We start from the raw sequence: 20955 nt of genomic DNA on the forward strand, positions 1-20955 counted from the left end.
GCACCTCTCAGCGGTGCTAAGGGAATGGGAGCACTTCTCAGCAGTGCTAAGGGAGTGGGAGCACCTCTCAGCAGTGCTAAGGGAACAGGAGCACTTCTCAGCAATGCTAAGGGAACAGGAGCACTTCTCAGCAGTGCTAAGGGAATGGGAGCATCTCTCAGCAGTGCTAAGGGAGTGGGAGCACCTCTCAGGAGTGCTAAGGGAGTGGGAGCATCTCTCAGCAGTGCTAAGGGAGTGGGTGCACTTCTCAGCAGTGCTAAGGGAATGGGAGCATCTCTCAGCAGTGCTAAGGGAACAGGAGCACTTCTCAGCAGTGCTAAGGGAACAGGAGCACTTCTCAGGAGTGCTAAGGGAGTGGGAGCACCTCTCAGGAGTGCTAAGGGAGTGGGTGCACTTCTCAGCAGTGCTAAGGGAACAGGAGCACTTCTCAGCGGTGCTAAGGGGATGGGAGCACCTCTCAGCAGTGCTAAGGGAACAGGAGCACTTCTCAGCAGGGCTAAGGGAATGGGAGCACTTCTCAGCAGTGCTAAGGGAGTGGGAGCACCTCTCAGCGGTGCTAAGGGAATGGGAGCACTTCTCAGCAGTGCTAAGGGAGTGGGAGCACCTCTCAGCAGTGCTAAGGGAGTGGGTGCACTTCTCAGCGGTGCTAAGGGAATGGGAGCATCTCTCAGCAGTGCTAAGGGAACAGGAGCACCTCTCAGCAGGGCTAAGGGAGTGGGAGCATCTCTCAGCAGTGCTAAGGGAACAGGAGCACTTCTCAGCAGGGCTAAGGGAACAGGAGCACCTCTCAGCAGTGCTAAGGGAGTGGGAACGTCTCTCAGCAGTGCTAAGGGAATGGGAGCACTTCTCAGCAGTGCTAAGGGAGTGGGAGCACCTCTCAGGAGTGCTAAGGGAGTGGGAGCGTCTCTCAGCAGTGCTAAGGGAACAGGAGCACCTCTCAGCAGTGCTAAGGGAACGGGAGCACTTCTCAGCAGGGCTAAGGGAACAGGAGCACCTCTCAGCAGTGCTAAGGGGATGGGAGCACCTCTCAGCAGTGCTAAGGGAACAGGAGCACCTCTCAGCAGGGCTAAGGGAACAGGAGCACCTCTCAGCAGTGCTAAGGGAATGGGAGCATCTCTCAGCAGTGCTAAGGGAACAGGAGCACCTCTCAGCGGTGCTAAGGGAATGGGAGCACCTCTCAGCAGTGCTAAGGGAACAGGAGCACCTCTCAGCAGTGCTAAGGGAACGGGAGCACCTCTCAGCAGTGCTAAGGGAGTGGGTGCACCTCTCAGCAGTGCTAAGGGAGTGGGAGCGTCTCTCGGCGGTGCTAAGGGAATGGGAGCACTTCTCAGCAGTGCTAAGGGAACGGGAGCACCTCTCAGCAGTGCTAAGGGAACAGGAGCACTTCTCAGCAGTGCTAAGGGAACAGGAGCATCTCTCAGCAGTGCTAAGGGAACAGGAGCACCTCTCAGCAGTGCTAAGGGAACAGGAGCACTTCTCAGCAGTGCTAAGGGAACAGGAGCACTTCTCAGCAGTGCTAAGGGAACAGGAGCACCTCTCAGCAGTGCTAAGGGGATGGGAGCACCTCTCAGCAGTTCTAAGGGAACAGGAGCACCTCTCAGGAGTGCTAAGGGAGTGGGAGGGTCTCTCAGTGGTGCTAAGGGAGTGGGAGAATCTCTCAGCAGTGCTAAGGGAGTGGGAACGTCTCTCAGTGGTGCTAAGGGAATGGGAGCACCTCTCAGCAGTGCTAAGGGAATGGGAGCACCTCTCAGCAGTGCTAAGGGAACAGGAGCACCTCTCAGGAGTGCTAAGGGAACAGGAGCGTCTCTCAGCGGTGCTAAGGGAATGGGAGCACCTCTCAGCAGTGCTAAGGGGATGGGAGCACCTCTCAGCAGTGCTAAGGGGATGGGAGCACTTCTCAGCAGTGCTAAGGGAGTGGGAGCATCTCTCAGCGGTGCTAAGGGAGTGGGAGCACTTCTCAGCAGTGCTAGGGGAGTGGGAGCACTTCTCAGCGGTGCTAAGGGAATGGGAGCACTTCTCAGCAGTGCTAAGGGAGTGGGAGCACCTCTCAGGAGTGCTAAGGGAGTGGGAGCACCTCTCAGGAGTGCTAAGGGAGTGGGAGCATCTCTCAGCAGTGCTAAGGGAGTGGGAGCACCTCTCAGCGGTGCTAAGGGAGTGGGAGCACTTCTCAGCAGTGCTAAGGGAGTGGGAGCACCTCTCAGCAGTGCTAAGGGAATGGGAGCACTTCTCAGCAGTGCTAAGGGAGTGGGAGCACCTCTCAGGAGTGCTAAGGGAGTGGGAGCACCTCTCAGCGGTGCTAAGGGAATGGGAGCACTTCTCAGCAGTGCTAAGGGAGTGGGAGCACCTCTCAGCAGTGCTAAGGGAACAGGAGCACTTCTCAGCAGTGCTAAGGGAACAGGAGCACTTCTCAGCAGTGCTAAGGGAATGGGAGCATCTCTCAGCAGTGCTAAGGGAGTGGGAGCACCTCTCAGGAGTGCTAAGGGAGTGGGAGCATCTCTCAGCAGTGCTAAGGGAGTGGGTGCACTTCTCAGCAGTGCTAAGGGAATGGGAGCATCTCTCAGCAGTGCTAAGGGAACAGGAGCACTTCTCAGCAGTGCTAAGGGAACAGGAGCACTTCTCAGGAGTGCTAAGGGAGTGGGAGCACCTCTCAGGAGTGCTAAGGGAGTGGGTGCACTTCTCAGCAGTGCTAAGGGAACAGGAGCACTTCTCAGCGGTGCTAAGGGGATGGGAGCACCTCTCAGCAGTGCTAAGGGAACAGGAGCACTTCTCAGCAGGGCTAAGGGAATGGGAGCACTTCTCAGCAGTGCTAAGGGAGTGGGAGCACCTCTCAGCGGTGCTAAGGGAATGGGAGCACTTCTCAGCAGTGCTAAGGGAGTGGGAGCACCTCTCAGCAGTGCTAAGGGAGTGGGTGCACTTCTCAGCGGTGCTAAGGGAATGGGAGCATCTCTCAGCAGTGCTAAGGGAACAGGAGCACCTCTCAGCAGGGCTAAGGGAGTGGGAGCATCTCTCAGCAGTGCTAAGGGAACAGGAGCACTTCTCAGCAGGGCTAAGGGAACAGGAGCACCTCTCAGCAGTGCTAAGGGAGTGGGAACGTCTCTCAGCAGTGCTAAGGGAATGGGAGCACTTCTCAGCAGTGCTAAGGGAGTGGGAGCACCTCTCAGGAGTGCTAAGGGAGTGGGAGCGTCTCTCAGCAGTGCTAAGGGAACAGGAGCACCTCTCAGCAGTGCTAAGGGAACGGGAGCACTTCTCAGCAGGGCTAAGGGAACAGGAGCACCTCTCAGCAGTGCTAAGGGGATGGGAGCACCTCTCAGCAGTGCTAAGGGAACAGGAGCACCTCTCAGCAGGGCTAAGGGAACAGGAGCACCTCTCAGCAGTGCTAAGGGAATGGGAGCACCTCTCAGCAGTGCTAAGGGAACAGGAGCACCTCTCAGCAGTGCTAAGGGAACGGGAGCACTTCTCAGCAGGGCTAAGGGAACAGGAGCACCTCTCAGCAGTGCTAAGGGGATGGGAGCACCTCTCAGCAGTGCTAAGGGAGTGGGAGCACCTCTCAGCAGTGCTAAGGGAACAGGAGCACCTCTCAGCAGTGCTAAGGGAACAGGAGCATCTCTCAGCAGTGCTAAGGGAACAGGAGCACCTCTCAGCGGTGCTAAGGGAATGGGAGCACCTCTCAGCAGTGCTAAGGGAACAGGAGCACCTCTCAGCAGTGCTAAGGGAACGGGAGCACCTCTCAGCAGTGCTAAGGGAGTGGGTGCACCTCTCAGCAGTGCTAAGGGAGTGGGAGCGTCTCTCGGCGGTGCTAAGGGAATGGGAGCACTTCTCAGCAGTGCTAAGGGAACGGGAGCACCTCTCAGCAGTGCTAAGGGAACAGGAGCACTTCTCAGCAGTGCTAAGGGAGTGGGAGCATCTCTCAGCAGTGCTAAGGGAACAGGAGCACCTCTCAGCAGGGCTAAGGGAACAGGAGCACCTCTCAGCAGTGCTAAGGGAACAGGAGCACCTCTCAGCAGTGCTAAGGGAACAGGAGCACCTCTCAGCAGTGCTAAGGGAACAGGAGCACCTCTCAGCAGTGCTAAGGGAACGGGAGCATCTCTCAGCAGTGCTAAGGGAGTGGGAGCGTCTCTCGGCGGTGCCAATGGGCAGCTGTAGCTAATAGAGAGATCAGCACCTCTGACATGGAACTGCTGCTCTGCACTGAGAGAATGGAAGTTTGTCCTGAGGGTACAACCCCTGCCCTCGGAGGCGGCTGAAGATCTTGTAAAGATTCAAATTTATTTCAAGAAAAAAAAGCGGAAGCCGAAGGGTTCCATCCTTGGAAGCAACGGCTCAGGAAAACATTTTACCCACAGGCACTGCACAGAAGCTGGACAGCTGCAGTCCAAGGCTGACTGGGTAAGCTACCACCGGGTGCCACATGTGCCAGCTGCAGACACGGACGCTAAGCCCCCGATGGGGCACTGTTCCCGCGGGGTGATGAGCTCGCGACCAGCAGCAGGCTCACTGCTACATTGGGCCATGTCCACACGGAAGTGATAGTACTTGTTCTTACCGGAACCAATACTTATTTTGGTCATGGATTGGCCTTTCCTGCATGTAATGATTCTGCCACAACTTTATCCGCCATCATGATACTCCACACGACATTGCTTCGGACCAAGAAACTCTCTTCATAGTCACAAAAAGAGGACCAGTCACGGGATTCACCAATCTTAATGTTTGCCACACCCAGAAGCAGCTGGCTTGACAGAACAGCCGCACTGCTTTTTAAATACACAGCTACAGGGCCAGTTGGGTGTCAGTAGCCTAGAAAGTTGAGGCAGAGTTCTACATATGCTTTGAATCAGCATCTGATTCAAGGCACTGTTTTCCTAAAGCCAGAATTCACAGGGACCACAAATCAAGGGGAGGAAAAGGGAATGGGCTCCACTCACTATCACCCCTAGTGGCCCACTAAGAAAATTACTGCTTCCTGTTCACAGGACTTCATATGCTGCTTGCCCAGTTTTGGCTCCAGAATGAAGAATGATTCTGCCAGGAGACACAAGAAACATTCCACTGCACCGGAAGCTCAGATTTCCTCCTGCTTATGTCAGGTTTCCAATGACCTTAACCTAACAGGCTAAAATAAAAAGTTGTTCAGAGGGGTGACTGATCCAGACTGTCAGCTAGCTGTCCCTTAGAGCCGCAGAGAGGTGCTCCTGTCCCCTGGATTGCTTCTCCACAAAGGAGAGAAGGACGATTATGTCTGGGGTATAGGGGATGCTTTGGGACGCTCTCTTGGTACTATACCCTGTGATTAAGGACAACGGGAGACTGCAATTCAATCCAGGCAGAATGACAAATGACCCAGACCCTTCAAGAATGAATATATGGGGGGTTGGGGATTTAGCTCAGTGGTAGAGCGCTTGCCTAGCAAGCGGAAGGCCCTGGGTTTCGTCCCCAGCTCCGAAAAAAAGAAAAAAGAAAAAAAAAAGAATGAATATATGGGTCACCCTTCAAGGATGAATATATGGGTCACCCTTCAAGGGAGAGAATAAGACTTACTGAGGTTCTGGCTTAGGGGAGGAAGTGCAGAATGGGGAGTAGAGGAAGGTAGTGGTTATGGATACCAGCCAAAGCCACGTGATGAGTTACAGAAATGTGGGTTATACTTAGTCCATCCTGGAGGACGGTCAGGGCAGGAACCTGGAGGCAGAAACTAAAGCAAAGGGATCTTTACATGACTTGGGCTCATGTTTCTTATACCTCCTGGGGTTGCCTGCTTAGGGCTAGCACTGCCCACAGGGGCTGTGCCTCCCACATTGATCATTAGTGTGATGGAGGCCTTCTCTCAGTCTGAGGTTCCCTCTCCCCGGTGACATTAGCTTTTATTAGGATGACAAAATACTAACATGCCCAACCATTATTTATGCTTACACGCACATATATTAAGCAGATATGTTTCCTTACCTCTGTCGCCTATCATGTAATATAACATTGAGATATAGCGGCGAACTGTTGTAAATCTATATTACATTAAAACGATGGGACGCTAAAAGACTAAACATTCTTCAAGGGGCTTTGCCACCTATTCTAGGGGAGAGGAAATGAGTTTTGGGTTTTGCATGGGACAGTTTGTATCATATTTTGTAAAACTATGACCTTGTTATTGTTTTCATTTGGAAGTTAACCACGAGGTCAGGCTCTGCAGTTGACTGTCCAGTCAATCAGGCGTGGAGTTGTCAATCTTAGTTGTCAACCTGACTGGTCTGTAATCAACTGAAAGAGAAGCTTCAGGGCACCGCTGTAAGAGGTTTTCTGCATCTATCTGATACCTAATAAGTAGGAAGATAACGCCCTGCAGGAGACAGCCCAGATTAAAGGACAAAGAAGGAAATGTCACTTTTGCCTGCTAATCTACTAAGTATCTATTACTGTTGATGCTTTCTCTGGTATTAGAATTGGCTTCTTCCAAGATGGACTTTAGATCAATGGCCCTTCAGGTATCTTCTTCCAGGGCTCTGTGCCACTAGATTCTTGTCCTCTCTGGTGAGAGACAGCCATTGTTGGATTCCTCTGCACCACAGAAGTCAGTCTAGTAATTCCTCCTTTAACGGAGTCATTCTATTGATTCTGTTCATCCAAAGCACATTGACCCGTACAGGCACAGTGGTGTACACCTGTAAGTCCAGCTAGGAGGCAGCCACAGGAAGGCTGCAAACTGGAGACCAGCTTGGTTCCAGGCCAGCCGGAGCGACCCAGTGAGACTTTGCCTCAAAAGGACGGAAGGTAAGCTCCATAGTCTTAACCAGTAACTACCAATTGTCTGCTCCCCAGCTGGTAGGAATTTCTCGTTCTGTTTTCTGGTTTTATACACACACACAGGCCCACTGTATTGTTTCCTGCCGTGGCTGTGTTTTCCTAAAGCCAGAATTCACAGGGACCACAAATCAAGGGGAGGAAATAAGAAATAAAGAAATAAAGAAATCCACAAATAAGAGGAGGTTCCTCCTCTGTACCACCACTAACGCTTGTTTTCAGTTTCAGTTAATACGGCCATCTAAAATCTGAGGTATGAATTTGCTTTGGCTTTGACTTATACTTCCATAACTGGAGACATTAGCACGCTTTTGAGTTTGGAAGCCTTTTGTATAGCTTCTTCAGGGACTTCTGTTCTCGCCTCGTTTGAGTACTTAGTAACAGGGCTGTTAGTGTGTCTCTTGCTGTTTTTGCTTAAAGAGGTTCTCAACTGTCATTTTTTCCTTCTAAAGATAAGATTTCACTCTGTAAACCAGGCCAGCTTTGAACTTTTTTTTAAAAAGATTTATTTTATTCGTATGAGTATATTGTCGCTGTCTTCAGACACTCCAGAAGAGGGCATCGGATCCCATTACAGATGGTTGTGAGACACCATGTGGTTGCTGGGATTTGAACTCAGGACCTCAGGAAGAGCAGTCAGTGCTCTTGACTGCTGAGCCATCTCTCCAGCCCCAGCTTTGAACTCTTAAACTCAAGGTAGTCCTCTTGTCTCAGCTTTGAAGTGCGGGGATTAAAGGCATGAGTGACCAACCATTCTGGATGTTCTCTTGTTTGAATATTCTGTAATTGAGAGGTGGCCCAAGTTACTCTGCTGGTTAGAGATATTCAGGAATAGAAAGGAGGCTGAAGAGATGTGTTAGTGGTTAAGAAACACCTGTGGCTCTTGTGTGTGCGTGTGTGTGTGTGTGTGTGTGTGTGTGTGTGTGAGTGTGAGTGAGTGTGAGTGAGTGTGTGTGTGTGTGTGTGTAGGCGTGTAGGGGGAGGGGGCAGGTTTGATTCCCAGCACCCATGTAGTGGTTCACAACTATCTCTAACTCCAGTTCTAAGAGATCTGAGACCTCTTCTGCTTCCATGGGCACCAGGCACACACATAATGCAGACATATATTTGGGGAAAATGTGAATATTCATAAAATAAATCTTTTTTTTAAACTAAAAAGAAATATTTAGAGATGGGCTGGGAATGTAGCTCAGTTCGCAGAGTGTGTGCTCAGCATGTACGAAGCCCTAGGTTTGATCCCCAGTACAGTAGGGCTGTATCTGCCTATAATCCCAGCATTGACCACACAGAAGCAAGAGGATCAGGGGTTCAAGGTCATCTCCTACATGTAGTTCCAGTTTGAGAGACTCTGTCTCAGAAAACAGAAGTATCTAGAAATGGGGAACAAGGCCTTGCTGGTACAATGGCCCAGTCAATAAAGGCACTTGCCTAAAGCCTGGAGACCTGAACTCAACCCCAAGACCCCCCCGTGGAGGGAGAGAGCTACTTCCAAAGTGTTGTCCTCTGACTTCTAAAAAGAAGGTCTTGCCCTGTAGCCCAGGCTGGCCTCAGTTTGCTTCGACCCACCCACCTCAGTCTCCCTGAGTAACTGAGTAGAGTACCATCAGGTCTGGACTCTGGAAAAATGCTCCTCTGAAGCCTGAATTGTAAACCATGCACATCCCAGAATTAAGGGGCTATGCACACTTGACCTGGGCTCCACTGCGTTACCATTGGGAGAGGGAGGAAGACTTCTGGGCCAAACACTATTGAGTGTTAGATAAGAGAACTGTGACCCAGAAAGGGAGGTCATTTCCACAGTGCCGAAACAGGCTGCCAGTGACTCGGCACAGACTCCTTCAGTGAAGGAGCAGCTTTTCTCCATTGGTGTTGTTTCCCGAAATGTTTCTCGCTGTTATTGGACATGGTAATAATTCTTGTGGCTGAAAAAGGCCCTGCAATTTATAATTGAACACTTATAAATGGAAAGCTGTATGTTTAGTAAACTCAAGAAAGTTCTGCTAGAAGTAGAAGCAGGCATCCACCTTTTTAGAGGTGCCATTGTAGGGCTGTTGTAAATGATCTTTCTAGGTAAGCAAAACCTCAAAGGTTCTCAGTGTGCATCTTGGGCCCAGCACTTTGCTTTGTGTGAAATGGGGTTAGGGCACACTAAGGTAGCTAGATAGGGTGGGTCACACCTGTAATTCCAACATTCAGAGAGCTGAGGTAGGAGGACTACTACTATGTCCAGGCCAGCTCTGGCTACATAGAGAGTTTCAAGACAGCCAGGAAAAGAAAAGAGGAAAAGCATGGAGGGAGGTCCGTGAGGTGCTTTGAATAAACACAAGGCATCCATACTCAGCTGCCAAAACTGCGGAGGCTGGAGAGGAGGCCTCTTAGTGAAGAGCACTTGCTGTTCCCAGTATCCCCACTAGGGGGCTCACACCTGCTTAAAACTCCAGGCTAGACCAGAGGATCTGAAGACCTCTACTGGTCTTCTCAGGCACTCCCTTGCCTGGCATATATTCACCAACACACGCACGCACGCACGCGCGCGCGCGCACGCACACACACACACACACACACACACACACACACACACACACACGCAAAATCTTTTTTAAAACACACACACACACACACACACACACACACACACACACACGCAAAATCTTTTTTAAAAAGAGCCAGAGATGGCGGTGCATGCCTTTAATACTAGGACCAGGGAGGCAAACGCAGACGGATCACTGTGAGTCCCATACTGGGCTGGTCTATACAGCAAGTTCCAAGGCAGCCAGGACTACAAAGTGAGGCCCGCTCTCCAAACAAACAAACAACAAACAAACAAACAAATCAGCAACAAAAACCTCACTGGTAACTCTCTCTTCCTTACTCGCTCATGCACAGCACAGCACAAAACAAGACCCCAAAAGTAGGAGGGGAATGTGGTGGGGGAGTGGAAAGGGGATGGTAGAAGGTAAGAAGGGGCAAAAAAAAAAAAAAAAACAAAACAAAACAAAACAAAAAAAAAAAAACAAAAAACCAACCCAGAAGCACATATGAAATTGTCAGAAAGTAACTTTTTTTTTAAAATGTGACTTTCAGGGCAGGCAAGATGGCTCAGTGGGTAAAAGCACTTTCAAATCTGAGGGCCTGAAGTTGATTCCTTGGACCCACATAGTAGGGGAGAGCTAAGTCTCAAATAATTGGTCTCTGACTTCCACGTGGTGTGTCGAGGAACTCACTTGTGCTTGTGCTCGTAAATAAATGCATGTGAATGTGCACACACATGTTGGGTAAAAGGTAATAAAAGCCTGCTTGGGTTTGAAAAGGTGCTTACTGCCAAGCCTGACCAGCTGAGTGTTATCTTCAGCACTCATACAGTAGGAGCAGAGAACAGATGGCCCCGGAGGCTGCTTAAACAGAAGATAACCCAGATGACCCCAGGAGGACAGTGCACACTGAGGCATAGCCAGAACTGTTACACTGTACATCACGAATTATTTGGTGACAAACAATGTTTTCTATTATTCAGGAAGGTCATGAAAGTCAACAGGCCTCAACGGACTGTGAAATGTGAGATACAGGCCTGCAAGAATTTTAGCCTCTGCATTTCCTGATAAAGACCTTCCGGGTGGGATTTACTGCTTATTGTGTCTGTTAGTTCTTCTGTATGCACTTGGGTCTAAAAAGTATCTGTTTCTTAGAAAAGAGGAGTGGCTAAAAGCTAAGGAGATCATATTCCGAATTTGGAACATATCCCAAATCTTGTTCAGCGCAAGATGTCAGCAGGTAAGGTTACTACCACCAAGTCTCCTGATCTGAGTTCGATGCTGGAATCCACGTGACAGAAGGAAAGGAATGGCTTCTTCAATTGTATACTGGCTCTGCAACATGCTCCCTCCCCCATTAAACAAACACAGTATAATAATTTTTAAAAAGACTTGTTCAGGTTCCCAAAGAGTCAAGGAAACCAGATAAGTCAGGTTGTTTTATATCTAGAAGCGTGAACTTGTAACTTAATTCTCAGGATCCTTTTTTTTCTGAACTAAAAACTCTTCAGGGGTAGTAAAAACACAATTCTGAAATCCTATCCTTCATGCAGATATTTAAGACCCGAGGCTACACTGTATAGAATTGAGCTCTGCCCTAGGTTCATAAAATATACATAAAACACAAGGCTGGTGCATCTTTAACCAAACCAAACAGCATATGTGTGTCAGCACCTACAGACATACTAGGTATCCCTACAGTTGGGCCAGGCAATCTGTAGTCTAAGAGGCTGAAGAGAAAGACAAAACCAGGTGTAGGTTAGACAGCAAGGCAGGAGCAGAAGCGGTGGGAAGTTATGACACAAAGTTGGAAGGGAAAGGAACTCACATGGGTGTACGGAAAAGAAGACTGTAGACCGAAGGCACTCTGGACAACTTCCAGAAATTTCTAGAGTGAGAACTGTCAAACTATCCTGACTAAAACCCACTTTCTCCTCCAATTTAAGACTCAATACTGAAGAGAAAGGAATGGTGGGAAGGCTGCCCGACTGGGGCAGTGGGTGTGGTGAGATGGTTAAAGTAATGCGGGCAAGAAGGGATGGAGTATGCGGGCAAGAGAGGATGCAGTATGCGGGCTGGAGAGGACGTGGAGTGAGCGTGGACACCGAGGGGAGCGGCCCGTGGGACACCGGGCGCTCTTAAGGGCTGCGCGATGCGGCGAGGCTGCCAGCCATCCTGGCGCGCATGGGGTTAAGCCTCCGCGGCCGAGGGCAGAGCCCGGTTTCCAGGGAAACGGCTCCGCCAGTTCCGGCGGCGCGGGCGCGTACCACTGAGCAGGGGTGCCGGCGCGGAGGACGCGAAGGGCGCAGCGCGGCTGGCCGACTCCTGGGGCGCGGGCCCGATTACGCCGGTGAGTTCGCCACGTCCCGCTGCCCGCGGCCGTGAGCCGAACCCGCGCGGCCTAGGCCTGGGAGGAGCGGCGCGCGGCGGCTTCGGAGTTCCCCCGCGCAGCGGCCGAGTGCCAGCAGCCCGGGGCTGGGCGGTTTGAACCGCGGACGGCAGACAAAGGCAGCAGGAAGCCGTCCGCAGCCCGAGCGCCCGGCCCGGGCCTCGCCGGCGCGCGCAGCAGCGACGCGGCCGGGCGCGGGATGCCGCAGGGCTCGGGGCGGCGGCGGCGCGCGGGCGCGGACGCGGCGCCCGCCCCAGCCGGGATGTGAGGCCCGAGCGGCCGCGCGGGGGCGGGAAGGGAGGCAGGAAGGAAGCGCCGCTCGGACGCGCCGGGAGGAGGAGCGGCGGCCCGGCCGGAAGGCGGGGAGGGGCGGCCGTTGGCCCGCGGCGGCCCGCTCTCGGCGCCTCCCGGGGCGGCGGCGCCCGCGCCTCCTGCACCCGGCGCGGCGTAGCGGCGGGAGGAAGATGGAGACCCACATCTCGTGCCTGTTTCCGGAGCTGCTGGCCATGATCTTCGGCTACTTGGACGTCCGAGACAAGGGTCGCGCGGCGCAGGTGTGCACGGCCTGGCGGGACGCCGCCTACCACAAGTCAGTGTGGCGGGGCGTGGAGGCCAAGCTGCACCTGCGCCGGGCGAACCCGTCGCTGTTCCCCAGCCTTCAGGCCCGGGGCATCCGCCGCGTGCAGATCCTCAGCCTCCGCCGCAGCCTCAGCTACGTGATCCAGGGCATGGCGAACATCGAGAGCCTCAACCTCAGCGGCTGCTACAACCTCACCGATAACGGCCTGGGCCACGCGTTCGTGCAGGAGATCGGCTCGCTGCGCGCTCTCAACTTGAGCCTCTGCAAGCAGATCACAGACAGCAGCCTGGGCCGCATAGCCCAGTACCTCAAGGGCCTGGAGGTGCTAGAGCTGGGGGGCTGCAGCAACATCACCAACACCGGCCTTCTGCTCATCGCCTGGGGGCTGCAGCGCCTCAAGAGCCTTAACCTCCGCAGCTGCCGCCATCTCTCAGACGTGGGCATCGGGCACCTGGCCGGCATGACGCGCAGCGCTGCCGAGGGCTGCCTGGGCCTGGAGCAGCTCACTCTACAGGACTGCCAGAAACTCACGGATCTTTCTCTGAAGCACATCTCGCGAGGGCTGACGGGCCTCAGGCTCCTCAACCTCAGCTTCTGTGGCGGGATCTCGGACGCGGGCCTTCTGCACCTGTCGCACATGGGCAGCCTGCGCAGCCTTAACCTGCGCTCCTGCGACAACATCAGCGACACTGGCATCATGCATTTGGCCATGGGCAGCCTGCGCCTCTCCGGTCTGGATGTGTCATTCTGTGACAAGGTGGGAGATCAGAGCCTGGCTTACATAGCCCAGGGACTGGACGGCCTCAAGTCCCTCTCCCTTTGCTCTTGCCATATCAGTGACGATGGCATCAACCGCATGGTGCGGCAGATGCACGGGCTGCGCACGCTCAACATTGGACAGTGTGTGCGCATCACGGACAAGGGACTGGAGCTGATCGCTGAGCACCTGAGCCAGCTCACAGGCATAGACCTGTACGGCTGCACTAGGATCACCAAGCGCGGCCTGGAGCGCATCACGCAGCTGCCCTGCCTCAAGGTACTTAACCTGGGACTTTGGCAGATGACGGACAGTGAGAAGGTCAGGTGAGGGCGGCAGTTCCAGTTACCCTGCCCCGCCCTGTTCATCCCAGGACCACCACTGTTCCCGCACCCTCACGCGCGCACTTACACATTCAGGGCAGTGGCCGCGATGGGGCGATGACGCGAAGCCTGGGCTCTTTTCTCCTAGTCTGGCGCCCCTCCCCACTGCGTCTGGGGTTCTTCTGCTCCCTCTACCCACTCTCCTCTCCTTTCGCAGTGAGTGGAGAGATGGACCCTGCTGCTTCTCTGCCCACTCTTCTGCAGGGTGTGGAGACTTTCAGCCACCGCCAACTGTATCCTGGGGCACTGCATTTGGAAATGGGGTGGGGGCGGGGAGGGACTAGTTTCAACCCCGAGGAGTTGAGGAAAGATGTCTGCCTTCACGTATACTTTCATTTGGATACTGTGATCTGGCTTTTATTTCGAAATGTGTAGAAAGCAAGCCCGACTAAAGCAGCCTTTTCATCCACATTGTAGCCAGTCTCCTCTCATCGCTGCCCTTCGGTGTCTGCGACTCACTTCGGTTTTGGTTTTGTTCTTGTTCTTTTTTGGTTTTGTTTTTTTATCTGCTTTCCTTTTAATTTTCAAAGAATTTGAAATCATAGTCCTTTTTTTCTGCTGAGTATATTCTATATATTCTATATATATATGTGTCCTATATATATGTGTCTGGCTACCTCGTTTTAGTTTACTTTTTTCTCTTAAGCCCTGGAATTCTACAAGAGAGATATTTTGAGATTGAAACATTTTTGTGCCTAGACTGGAAAGATGCCCACTGGGTTTGTATCTGTTTTTGGTTTTGACTTCTTCCTAACCTCCCTCTGCCCAGTGTGTTCACTTCCGCATCCTGGCTATGACTTTACCCCTTGTATTGGGTTTTGATGACCCAACCTTGTTTCTAAAGATTGACTTAATTTATAGCACAAATGTATGGGAGGAATGAGAGCAGAACTTCCTTTTCGTTTGTTTGAGATGCAGATTGAGTCTTGAAGAGGAAGGAGTATTATATATGCAAATGACGTCCCAATCCCACCCCTCTTCCAAGCCTTCCCACCAGAAGGTTACAGTGAGGCTTCCAGCCCTGTCTAGGAGCTCAGAGTCTGCAGAGAGCCCGAGGCTATGTGAAAGGGAGGAGACTGAACTTCATGTCTTATCTGTGTTCTGTTCATGAAATGGGAGGAACGTGTGAGTTTGAAAAACTTTTGTTTCTAAATGGAGGAATAGATGACTTTATTTTGGTGGGGGGTTGGGACTGTGGCTTTAAAACAAATGGCTTTTGAGTAGGATGTATATTTTTGTTGGATATTTTGTTTGTTTATTTTTTTAGAGTCCTCCACAGCAACATGAGAGACCATGGAGAAACCCAGAGACCTTTATCAATTAATTGTACTGTTTGTGAATTTGTATAAATGATAACAAAGATCCTCTTAAAACGTTTATATTCTTACAGTAAAAGGTTAAACCGATATTTATATAATAAAAGAGGAAATATGAAGTATGTTTTTGAAAAAAAAAAGCACAAAATCCCCCCCTTGTATCTGTGAATTATTTTTAAGGCATTGTGTGTTGGGTACGTGCTCAGGTGGGAGGTGTTATGTGTGCATGGAAACTGGAAGGAAGGTAGAGTTCAGTTTGCTCATGCGGTGTAAGTTCATGATTGAGAATTTCTTCTGTGTAAGATTTACCACTGACATCCAAATGTTCTGTCTCTAGAAATGTGATCAGACTGGAGAGTTCTATAAATTTTGGTTTTAAACTGTCAACATGGAAACCGAAAGAAAATGAAGAAAATGAAACTTTTTTTTTTTTTTTTTTTTTTAAGAAACCAGACTTGGAAGAGTCAGTTTCCCATAGTGGCCAGTTTCTTCTGGGGAATGGTGGTGGTGGAGGTGAAACCCAGGGGTAATCGGGAGGAAGTGGGTCCTGAACTCTGGAAGTGGTCAATAGGGTGGGCATCCTTACACTGGGAGCTTGTGTGGGATGGAGGGGACCAGCCATTGTTCTGGGGAAGTTGAAAGTGTTCTCCTAGCTGGCTGGCCTAGTCCCGCATGCTCCTGTTGTGCAGGTCCATCGGAAGGGGGCAGCAGTGCTCTTTAACATTTCCCTTCAGGCCTGGCTGCAGGCAGACCCTCTGCTGGGGCTTAGGGAGACTGGTTAGAAGTTTAGGCACATTTTCGCTTTAAGCCCTTCTAGTACCCAGGCTGGCCACTCAGCCATTGGTGGGGGTCTAGGCTGAATTCAGGGCAGACAGGGGAATACTAACAATTTTAGCACAGTTCTCCTGAGTAGACAGGCAGTAGTGTGACTTCTGTAGGCTGAGGGATGGAGACTGCGCTCACCCTGGGAGTGAGCCACAGCCCTGACTTCACATAGGTGGGCTTTGTTTCTGAGATCAACCCATTAAGATGGCTGGTTCCTAGATCATCCCATCATTCCAGGCAGACAGCTAGAACCAAGGTTGCTGTGGGAATGAGGGCCTTATAAAGTGTTCAAGCTCTAAACTTGGACATAACACAAAAGCTGCGTTGTTCCTTTCTCCAGTCACCAAGAGTCTGACGCTAGATCTGTCTTCCCCTTCTTTAGGGACAACACAGGTTACTGTTCCTTAATTCCCTAAAGACAGCACAGCAGCAGCAAAAAGTAGGAACCCTAGAGAGAAGTGGTCTGAATTAGGCCTGCTTCCTAGGAATCTGGCCCAACTCCCGGGGTTCCACCATGGTCTGGTCTGAAAGTTAAACCACGCTAACATTCTCTATCTAACCCCATGGAAATAATCCCTTGACCAATACTTGGAACAGTAAGTTTAAGGGGCTGGAGAGGTGGCTCAGGAGTAAAGCACATACTGTGCTTGCAGAGGACTGAAGTTCAGTTCCCAGCATCCCCTTCGGCAGCTCCTGTAACTCCATCTCCACTGGGATCTGATTACTGCGCACCTGTAGTCATGTCCACAGGCACCACACATAAGTTTCAAATAATAAAAGTAAATGTTTAAAGGTTGGTAAGTTAGCATTTGAGAGGTCAGATCATGGGTCTTGGCGTCCACTACCTGAACTAGGCAAGCATACAGAACTTCTCGGGACGGAGATAAACATTTTACAACTGGTAATGGAGACCAAGCACCTACATCTCTCCCTTGAATGGAAAACAAAAAAAAAAACAAACAAACAAACAAAAAAACGTTGGGCTTTGCGTGGTACTTTTTAACTTTTTAACCCTTCAAGCCATCTCCCTGTTTTTCCGGTGGGGCACAAACTGCCTTATATCGCCTAACCAGGGAGGGAGCCACAATCTGAACTAAGCCCCTTCTCTGGAAGATCAGTTGCTGACTCTACCTTGGTTTCCTGTGATGTGACCCTCAAGTGAGTGGGAGCTGGGTGTAGCTACTGCTTCAAAGAGAGTAAGGGTAAGCTCGGTACCGGAAGGGTGGAGAGAGGCTTTGAGGGCTGGAAGGATATCTCAGGGTTTGCTGAGACTCAAGAAAAGCAGAGGCTGTACAGAAGCTCATGCCTGTGACCCCAACCGAGCAGAATTGCTTAAGGTAAACTAGCTGCACAGCGGGACCATCGCAGGAGAGCGGGGGGAAAAAAGCCACTGGGGTAGATGGGGAGGGGAATTCACCACAAACCTTACAGTCCAACAATCATCTGCCACAGAAACTGGAAAAGGACTCCTGGCTTCTTCAGGGGTCACCGACAGTAGCCTCTTCCTTTAATACAACTGTAAGTGGGGTTCAGGCAACTTCTGCAGCGTCCGAGGGCCACAGTGACCTCTGGCTACAAGCCAGGGTGTGGTGTAAACTTCTCCCCCTGCTGAGCCCCCTCAGGCATTACAGGCAGAGGAGGGGAAGCCCAGCAGCGAGAATACCTGCCCACCTCACATCTACTAAAACTATAAGTTGGTGCCAGGACCATTAAAGAGAAAACAAACGGATTAAAAAAAAAAGAATTCAAATCTATAATAAATATCTTTTAAAAGTACATGTTTCTTTTATTGTAGTTTTCTTCCAAGGATGTAGGAGCTAGGGGTGCATACCCCAGCATCACATAAACTGGGTGTGTGGTGTAGCCCTCTAATCCCGGTACTCAGAGCAACAAAAGTTCAAGGCAGTTCTTGGCTACTTATTGAGTTGGAAGCCAACCTGGGTGGGCTGATGAGAACCTACCCTACAACCCCATAAAAAAGAAGGGCAGATGATCTGTCTTCCAAACCCCGAGGTTTCCCTGGAAGGGCGTCGGTCTCTGTGTTTTAAGGCAGAGTCTCACAATGTAGCCCTGGCTAGCCTAGAACTCAAAATGTCCAGGCTGGCACTGAACTTGAACAGCTACCCTCCTGCTTTGGCCTCCCTAGTCCTGAGGTTACAGGCATTTGTAAACCACCAAACCTAGCTCTAAACCAAGGTTTTCAAAGGCACAGGAGAGAGTTGTAGCCCTTCAGGACCACTGAGTTTTCAGGGAACAAGGGCCTTTTCAGTAAGAGATACGATCTGTGGAACAAAGCCAAGGCCTCACGCAGCTGGCAGCTGCCTCCCGGTTCTGAAAGGAAGAGGCCCAGGCTTCTGGTTCTGCTCTGCCAGAGTAGGGAGGAGCTAGAGAAGGCATGGGATCCCCTCTCCTCCTCCATCAAACATCACCCCTTTAGAAAGCTAATTCTGTCCCTTTGATAGAAGGAAAGACATTTTATGCCATTACGAACCCTGGAGGGAGGTGTGAGGCCCTTGAAATGAGGAAAGGCACAGGGTTGGGAGCCAGCTAGTTCAGCCCTAAGCTCACACTTGGGCCACACAGCCCATTTCTGCCAATGCACTTGTTCCAACACTGAGTGCTAGGTTAGTGCTTTTTAAAGCAAACCTCACAAAGTAGGTAAGAAATGGGATTTAAATTGGTGTCGACTGTTTGTATGTAACGTACATCTGGTGAGAGGAGACTGCACAGCCACCTCAGGCTGTTCTCGCTCTTGGGTGCAAACATGTTTCCCGGTCACTGCAAACGTGTTGGAAGTGCTTGCAGATGATCAGTTTTAGTCTCTTCCTCTTTCCCAGGGATCACTTTGATCTTGCCTGGTGGGACTGCCTTTAGCCTTCAGCCAGCCAGCATATACCCTGTCCTCCATCGAGGTGACATTTATTACTGCCACAGTAATTCTGCCTTTAAGAAGCCACTCACCCTAGTGCCAACAAGACTGCAATTTCCAGTATCTCGGCCGCTGTGAGTTAGCCACAGAGAGTGTACTCCCTTTCCCTAAGCAAGGAAAGAAAGTTTTGCTTTTTGTTCTCTGAGCCAGGGTCTCACTCTAATGCAAACTGACTTGGAATTCACCATGTGGCCCAGGCTGACCTCAGGCCTTGCTGGGATTATAACATGAACCACCATTCCCTGGTATAAGTTCTTATTATCTCATTACTCTTCTACCTTTTAATTGTCTAAGGACCAAGTACCACATGCCCTTACACAGTGACGGGGTTAGGGGTGGCAGACAGAGTACATGCCTAGCATGCTTGAGGTCCTGGGTTCCATTTCCAGCGCTGAATGAGAAAACAACTTATCATGTATCTGTGACACTGGAAAACAGTGCATCTCAGTTACAAAAGAGGGAGCTGGTCTGTGTCGGCGGCAAGAGGCCGCAGCTCAGTGCGATATATCAAGAAAAGTACTGGTGTGGCGTACTGGAGAGAGCTGGGTCGACAGCCGGCTGATACTGCACACTGGATTTTATACTTGGAGAGTCAATAAGATGGCATGCAGGTGACATGAGAATTCTGCCTCAGTGTGGAAGCTGATACAGACTTTAATATACACTAAGATATGGCCCACGTGCAGCTACTTCTGGGACCATGAATTACTCCAGTGCCCTCTGAAAGGTCCTGCACTGGGCTCTGGAACCGTGGCTGCTGCTTCTATTCAGTAGTGAAGGCTTGACCTCACTGGTGTTTCCTTATGCCTCCCCATGGTCCACAAAGAGTCAGAGCCCTCATTTGTTACATCCAGGGCCTCCACAAAGACGGGGTCTCACGCAGCCCAGCCGTCCACGAACTCATTACATGGCCACAGCTGCTCCTGACCGCCAAGGAATTACGGTGTGCACAGCTCATCCGGCTGACACTAGGCGCATGGGCATAACCTGCTCTGTGGAACAGCCAGTCATGTCATGCTGCCTGTCTGTAATGGCCGCTCATATCATGGGCCCAGGATGTGGGAGTTGGACGGTAGGGAGATCGTTCAAGACGCAGTCACTATTTCTCAAGCAGTATGGGGCTATTCAGCATTGGCTTGGGTAATACTGCTGTCCTCACTTGGTAATGACACAAAATATCACAAAGGTCGGTCACATTGCATCTCCTTAGGAAGCTTTGCCACCCCTATTCATAGACACGGCTGCTTCCATTTCCCAGGCTAGGGCAAGGCTTTCTGAGAAGTGGTCTCTCAGCAGGAGTCAGACACCTCAGGCCTGATATTTCTTAGACTCTGGAAGGAGGGTGCAGAGGCTGGAACTGAACAGGTAGGTAAGGGAGGGAGAAAGGGCAATTAGACCACTAAGACAAACAATTCCTGGGCCAGGCGTGGTAGCACACGCCACTAATCCCAGCGCTCACACAGCCAGGCAGTTCTCTGAGTTAGAGGCCAGCCTGGTCTACATAGTGGGTGACAGGTCAGCTAAGGCTACACAGTGAGTGCAGTAATATTTTTAATTAATAAGCCCTGTCGGTGGGTTTATTAATTAGTAAACCTCAATGCTTCATGTTCCCGAACGAAACACGCACACACACCACCTTTACTTTTAATATGCCTGGGCCACTGCCTAACCTCTGTGGTTAAATCCACCTCCCGACAATAGTCTCGAGTTATCGCTTACTAAACCCTATATAGTCTGTCTTGGCTGCTCTAGACCCAGAGGACTGCTCAGCTGTGTATCTGTCTTTCATTTGGGAACACAAAACATTGGGATGGGTGGTAAGCCCACCGCCGAGATTTACCTCATAATATTTAATTCAGCAAGTCTTCAACCAGACAAGACAAATAGTTCTTGTACTCTCAGATGAAAGGCAAACCAGCCAGGGCCTTCCATTTTGGCCCTCTGGATTTTAAACCTTAAGTTCATTGCTTAGGACTGCCTGACCTCAAATAAAGATGGCGGTCGGCATGACGTAAGCGAGCGTGAGCATGGCGTAAGCAAGCGTGAAAACGACCAGCGTCACCTCCCTGCTTTATCTCAAGTGCACACAATTCAGCCAGCCTTTCAGGAATCTGTCAAAACCAGGCTGTGTCACCCCTGTGCCTCACCAAGCTCACGGCTGGCCACTGCTGGGAACAGAGAAGGCTGTCAAGTTTGCAGAGCCTGGAGGAGAAAGGGGAGTGGCTCTCCCACTCTGCTGAGGTCAGCGCACATGATACACCTCTCCTGCCGCCACGTGTCAGAGGGCGACAGACAGAACCAGGTGGCCTCCCCAGGACAGGAGCAAGCCCATCTTTTCCCATACACCGGAGAGTCTGATTGTTCAAAGACCCAAGGAGAATTCCAGAAATGCATCCGAGTGGTGATGGCACACACCTTTAATCCCAGCCCTCAGGAAGCAGAGGCGGGTGGAT

General features: G+C 51.1%; 2 protein-coding genes across 3 annotated transcripts in view; one reads left to right on the forward strand and one right to left on the reverse strand.

The window, feature by feature from the left end:
- Positions 1-20955, reverse strand: part of Wnt5b (Wnt family member 5B) — a 124230-nt gene that overhangs the window by 40981 nt on the left and 62294 nt on the right. The gene's annotated exons all lie outside the window — the stretch shown is intronic.
- On the forward strand, positions 11988-15806 carry Fbxl14 (F-box and leucine-rich repeat protein 14). Its single transcript, NM_001271276.2, has one exon. The coding sequence runs from the start codon at positions 12177-12179 to the stop codon at positions 13377-13379; it is 1203 nt and encodes a 400-aa protein (NP_001258205.1). The 5' UTR covers positions 11988-12176; the 3' UTR covers positions 13380-15806.

Source organism: Rattus norvegicus, chromosome 4, assembly GCF_036323735.1.
Source record: "Rattus norvegicus strain BN/NHsdMcwi chromosome 4, GRCr8, whole genome shotgun sequence".
NCBI classification, from domain to species: Eukaryota; Metazoa; Chordata; class Mammalia; order Rodentia; family Muridae; genus Rattus; species Rattus norvegicus.

What these genes read in the sequence shown, in the direction of transcription:
- Fbxl14 (NM_001271276.2), top strand. Translation starts at nt 12,177, where the DNA reads ATGGAGACCCACATCTCGTGCCTGTTTCCGGAGCTGCTGGCCATGATC.